This window comes from Pagrus pagrus (genome assembly GCF_965226575.1).
Source record: "Pagrus pagrus genome assembly, chromosome: 9".
Lineage (NCBI taxonomy): Eukaryota > Metazoa > Chordata > Actinopteri > Spariformes > Sparidae > Pagrus > Pagrus pagrus.
In genome coordinates this window covers 12,788,693-12,794,692 of record NC_140193.1, presented here as the reverse complement: position 1 = coordinate 12,794,692, position 6,000 = coordinate 12,788,693, and the positions used below count along the sequence as shown (strand labels likewise).

General features: G+C 42.0%; 1 protein-coding gene across 1 annotated transcript in view; it reads right to left on the bottom strand.

The window, feature by feature from the left end:
* Positions 1-5,726, bottom strand: part of slc12a8 (solute carrier family 12 member 8) — an 18,400-nt gene extending 12,674 nt beyond the window's left edge. Inside the window, exons 1-5 of the mRNA XM_084362924.1 lie at positions 5,614-5,726; positions 4,003-4,143; positions 3,694-3,840; positions 2,400-2,591; positions 2,096-2,327 (exon numbers count right to left, since the gene is read on the bottom strand). Coding sequence (XP_084219050.1) covers positions 2,096-2,327; positions 2,400-2,591; positions 3,694-3,840; positions 4,003-4,137 — 706 coding nt within the window. The 5' untranslated portion in view covers positions 4,138-4,143; positions 5,614-5,726. The remainder of the gene's footprint in view (positions 1-2,095; positions 2,328-2,399; positions 2,592-3,693; positions 3,841-4,002; positions 4,144-5,613) is intronic.
* Positions 5,727-6,000: the final 274 nt, after the last annotated feature.

The window sequence follows — 6,000 nt, the reverse complement described above, 5'->3', positions numbered from 1 at the left end:
CATCACGGGGCTGAACAGTCAAACCTGAGCTATGGCAGAAACCGACGATGGCGTCAGCTTCGCCAAGTGTACAGAGGGGACGTGTTATCAAACCGTGAACACATGATTTTGGCAGTAGCTCCTTTTCCTTCAGGATGTGCCTCGGCGTTGTGAGCGCACACTAATCTGGGCTGTTTCAACGAGCGAGTGGACCTGCTGGTCCTCTGCCAACCATGAAGTCACCACAACACACACACAGCGGCTCTTAATTGGAAAAGCTGGAGAAACCATTACGGCCACTTCTTCCACTATTTTTGACTCAGAACAGGCCTACTGTAGGAGCTTAATCTTGCATAAACTGCTCCTGTCTGGACAGGTAGATCGAGTTTCTTGGAGCTAAAAAAAAAGATAAAAAGATTTTAAAAAATAGGACAATTCACTTTCTGACTGCCTATATAGGTGTGTGTTTTCAAATGTTTTTATAAAAAAGGTACAGTGACTATATTGTGCCTATTCACATGAAGACTGGCTCGATCTCTGGACTATTCTCTTCCCACTGGACAGTGACGTTGATAATCAGTGAGAACAGGAAATGTGGGGAAGGACTTCCTGAAGGGCAGCAGAAGAATACAACCTTCTCAAAAAAAGGCAACATTCCTCACCACAAAAGAAAAAAAAAGAAAAAATCTGTCAGTAAACACAAGGCCAGTCTCAGACGAGAAGAGAACAGCACTTTACAGAAGTTTCTGACAAAACCACACATTCGCCGAGCGCAACGAATGGTCTCACTGGAAGAGGAAACATGACATGACAAAATAAGTAAAATATGTATCAGAAAGGTTGTTACACCGACAGCAGCCTCATGAAGAGGTGAACTGTTGGGACTTAAAATAATAAGTGATACTACAGCTACACCTACTGGCTTGAACAGACATTCACCTTTCTAACCTCTTCAACTTTTCTGTCTTCTTTGGAAACAAAACTTAATTTCCCAGAGACGTTACTTCACTGCATTTTTAACAACCAGCAAAAAAAAAACTGTGGAGAAAAAAAAGGAGCAATGCTGAATTTTTATTTTCCTGTAAACAATCGAGTCACTTTCCCTTTTCTACAGAAGACATTTTGACTTGTTAGAGCAGGAACAGCACAGGAGGAACTGCTGACATTAACGACGGCTGGTCCCCGCAATTACAGTTAATGATTCATTTGTGTTCATTCAGTCTTTTCTTACGTGAAGTTATTTCTTTGTTGTAAAGCATTCTGAGCTGCATTTCTTGTATTAAAAGTGCTTACAAAAATATCATATTAATTACAAACATAAATTGAAAACCCATCTCTTCCAACTTTACCTCTTCCTAAAGGCCCTGACAATGGTGCCTCTAGTCTTTGGTGTGGTGTGTCCTGCACCACCGGCACTGACAGTCCATGTAGGAGGCTTTATGGCTGATTCAGAGTGTAGAATTGGCTCGTCTGTGAGACAAATCACTCCGATTGGCTGTTCAGGTAAGCCCAACAATACACAAAAAGAGAAACGGAGAAAGAAAGGGAAAACCCCTTAAGACTGTCCCTGTAGTGTCCATGATTCCACCCATTTAGCCTGTTTTCTCCTTATTTCTCTCCTCTGCCTCTTCGCCAGCGCCATTTTCACTTTTTTATCAGACATATTTGCAATTAGAAGCAGAGATATTAGCTAGAGTAGTGTCAAAAATGCTGCTTAATCATAACAACGGCTTGTATGTCAGAGAGAGGCATTCCTTTCACGCAGGCGCAGAACATGCAAGCTCATTTTGGCCGTTGGCTGTAGTCTATATGGTGTGTTCAAGTGCAGCTTTTGACTGACACACAGGCGAGGTGAGGCGAAGCAACAGTCAGTCTTCGACGCAGCTCAATTTCCTGGAAGGGATTCTGAACGTTTTTTCCTAAATGCCTAAATAATTGTAATCTGGCTTTCAGGGGCTTTGACATAAATATAATTCTGAGGCAAACGCTGAATAATTTCTGGATTATTATGGCTTGGAAATCCCCATACACGTTATGAGAAGACACCAAATACTGGCACAAAACATCAGTACAGATACAACCCTCTTACGTTTATATTCATGACCTCCAGCCCTACCTGGGTCGAGGTGCGTGAAGGTGCCGATGACAAAGTCCAGCGTGGAGACCGCCAGCACGGCCAGCAGCAGCAGCTGGAGCCGGACGATCCACTTGACACCTGCCAGGTTGATTCCGAGCAGCGCCAGCAGCACCACCGCCGACATGCTGCGCACCGCCCACTGGCTCTGCAGACCCAGCACCTCAGCCACCGACTCAGAGAAACCTGTGATGTACATGGCTCCAGCTACACACTGCAAGGTGAGAGACAGCATGAGAGCGGAGACAACATAGGGAAATGTAAAAGGTCAAGACCTGCTACTCACCTGTCCGAACACATAAAGGAGGCCCACAGTGCCCCCGACCCTGCCGCCCAGGACGGTGGAGATCATGGAGTAGATTCCTCCACCCCCAACACCACAGTGCTCACACACTCCGATCCCCGACATCACCGTCACTAAGGCGACCAGCACGACCGAGGAGACCAGCAGCATCCCGAGCAGCACGCCCGTGTTCCCCTGGACGATGTTGGGGACAAAATGACATCTGTAGTAAACATATCTGCTCACTTTTTCTCCAGTTTTCTTTCCTTTGTCTCAATATCTGCATCAACAATGTAATCCACATCTTACAGAAATACTCAAACTTTGAGTTTTACTTCATACGTGTCTAAAATGGGGAGAACATTTTGAAAACAAATCATAGTTTTTTAATTTATCTAATATTTTAAATGACAAACATGAAAGACAAAAAAAAAAAAAGGGAAAACACACATTATTTCTTTTCCACAATGAGTAATAGGGAAGCGTCTCACTGCGGAGAGGAAACCCCGTCTTCCACATGACAAACTATGTTTTAGCTGTCAGGTTAAACCCAAACGGATGCAGCAATTAAGATCACAGGCTCTTTGTAGTCGTGTCCTGTGATGACACATGCACATTAACTTGTTTGGGATCAACTGACAGGATGACACGTACTAAAAATAAAAACTTAGAAGCTGTAACGTGTGACGCAAACACAGTCATTGCTAAACATGAGGCCACATATTGTAAAGTGTAGAAGTGAAATTAAACACGCAATCTTTTCTAGTTCTCTTTTCCAGTGCTATAAACAACCATAAACTGATGTTGACAAAGCCCCAGTCACACTGGTGAGTGGTGCACACTGCCTCGTCACTTTGTATCATAAGTCTGTCCTGTTCCCTTTGTAATGTAGACCACGTCGGCTCAGCTGCTGCACGTGGTCTGCACTACAATGACAACCTGAGGGTCCCACAGATTGAGAGTTTGCTGACTTGGTGACCGGGTGAGTGAGTACGTGAGTAAGTGGGTGAGGGTCTTTGCTTTTTGAATCTTTAAGTTTCAGGGTAAGAGGGTGAAATTCAGGATGTAAGGGTTGCTCCAATTAGTGGTGAATATCATATTTACATAGCATATATTTTTGTGTCTTCACTAAGCAGATTTATTCACATTCCTTCTAATGCACATGAAGACAAATGCAGTAAGAGTGCAGTTTTTCTGCCTGGATATGGCTGCGCAAATGTCAAAAGTACACATTGCAAATAAAATCACATTTTACAGAACTGAGATGGAGAGATGAGCACGGTGTATGTACACTCACCACCAGGTAGCCGGTTCGTAGGAACAGCACAACACCAAAGATGTTGATCATGCAGGTGGTGAAAACTCCATCCCAGGTGCCGAAGAGCACCGGCTCCCACACAAACAGCTTGATCCTCCACCACGGCTGGCTGGACTGCTGGAAGCCCTGATCGAAGCAGAAACACAGAGGTCAAAGCTGCAGGCTGGTTTAAAGATGTCAGAAGTCAATATCATGTTCACTTTGAGACATCAGAGAAGTTACTGTAGATATGGTGAAAATGGATTAGATAAAAGTGGATGAAAGTGCATTTCAATGCAAACTCCCTACCTGTGCATCCTCATGAAACAGATCGTGGACATGTGTGTTTGTGTTGGTGTCAGGGACTCTGTCCTTCAGCAGTCCTGCCACGTCTCCCTCCTGCTCACAGGTGTGCACAGTCCAACCTATTGGCAGGGTGTCCATAGCAACCTACAGGTGTGATCAGTTCACTTTTTCTCCGAGTTAATCAGAGACAACATGACAAAAAATCTGCAAGGTTTTGATTGCATCAATAAGTAACCACACTAGTTTGCTCTGTTAAGAAAGTTAAACAGCAACAGGTGGAGCATGAGGACACCCGGATACAGCAGGGTGTGTGTACAGCTGATAATCAGTCAAGAGCCGGACTGACGTTTAACTAACACACAACTTAAACAATAAGTCAGTCTAGACATGCCGAGGTCTACAGTCTTAAAACAGAAGCATTATTAGCGACAAAAAGCCATGAACAGATTTAACAATACTTGTACCTCATTTTATAACCGTAAAATTAACTATTTCAACAAAGTCATTTTATAAAATAGAACTATGTTTAACTTATAAAAACATTTAGTCTATCGTATGTTGTCCAAGTGTCAACCTAGTACAAAGCAGCACCACAAAGCTCTCGCTACTCAGGCTCTCGAAGCACCGTCGACACCAAACCTAATTAACAAACTTGTCAATTTAAGTTTCTCTAGTGGCAAAAATAGATTAAACTCAAATGAATATAGCCGAATTACTCAGATTCACTCTTAAATTAGACAGTACACAATACGGCCATTTTATAACGGTCTTGTTTCCCATTTTACAAGGCAAATACTTAAAATTACTCTTTTTTTCCCAATGGTGTTTGGCGTGGCATTAGCTATGCCTACCTCGAACAGTCAGGCTGTTAAGAGAGCGTCGACGCCAAATCTAATTAACAAACTTGTCACTTTAATGATTTCTGGTGGCAAACGTGATATAAACGCTCGGATTCACTCTTAAACCAGGTAATAACCAATGCGGCCACTTCATTACATACAACTGTGTTGAAATTATTTATTATTTTCTAAATTGACTTGCCAAGGAAACATTTGTGGCCGGAGAGTTAGCTTAAACTAAAGTGAGTAAATTTAGATGTTTAACTAAATAAGTTGACTTTCTTAGTGGGGTAACATTAATAAAAAGGTATTGTTTCTAGTCTAACAAGGCAAATAATTGAAATGATAGATTTTTTAATGGTGTTTGACGTGTCTTTAGCTAAACATACACATCACAGAGTCAGGCTGTAAGGAGAGCGTCGACGCCAAACCTAATTCACAAACTTGTCAATTTTATGATTTCTATTGACAAAAGCAAAATAAACTTCAGTAAACTCGTCAAAATTACTCGAGTTCACTCTTAAATTAGGCAATGACCAATACGGCCATTTTATTACATACAGTTGTGTTGAAATTAATATATATTGTTTTCTAAATTGATTGGTCAAGAGGATATTTGTGGCAGGAGAGTTAGCGGAACAAAAAAATGTGTGATTTTAAATGTTTACCAAAAGAAGTTTGGTTCAAACAAAGGTGATGTTTCTAATCTGACAAGGCAAATACTTAAAATGACAGATATTTCAATGGTGTTTGGCGTGTCCTTAGCTAAACCTACCTTTCACAGAGTCCCATATTAGTCCATGCTGAGGAATAATCAGGTATTAAAATGACAGAGGAGTTCATTATTCCATTGAGCCTCTATGATGCCTCCAGTCAGTGTGAACAGGACTCTCAGCTCCTCCTGCTGCCAACAAGGTGTTTTATGGAAACGTCATCAGGTAACTTAAGGTGGATTTGTGCTCACGGGTTACCTTCCAGGGTGTGTTGTTGCTTTGCACAAGGATCATGTGTTGGTTTTGGCAAGCCCTGCTGCAGGCAAGGTTGACTAATGATTGAAGCTGGGAAATACTGGCACCACTCTACATCCTTATCTTTATATTTGTGGAATTTTTCCCTAAAACATGTTTGGACTTTTGGGAAAGGAGATTATATTTTGGGAATG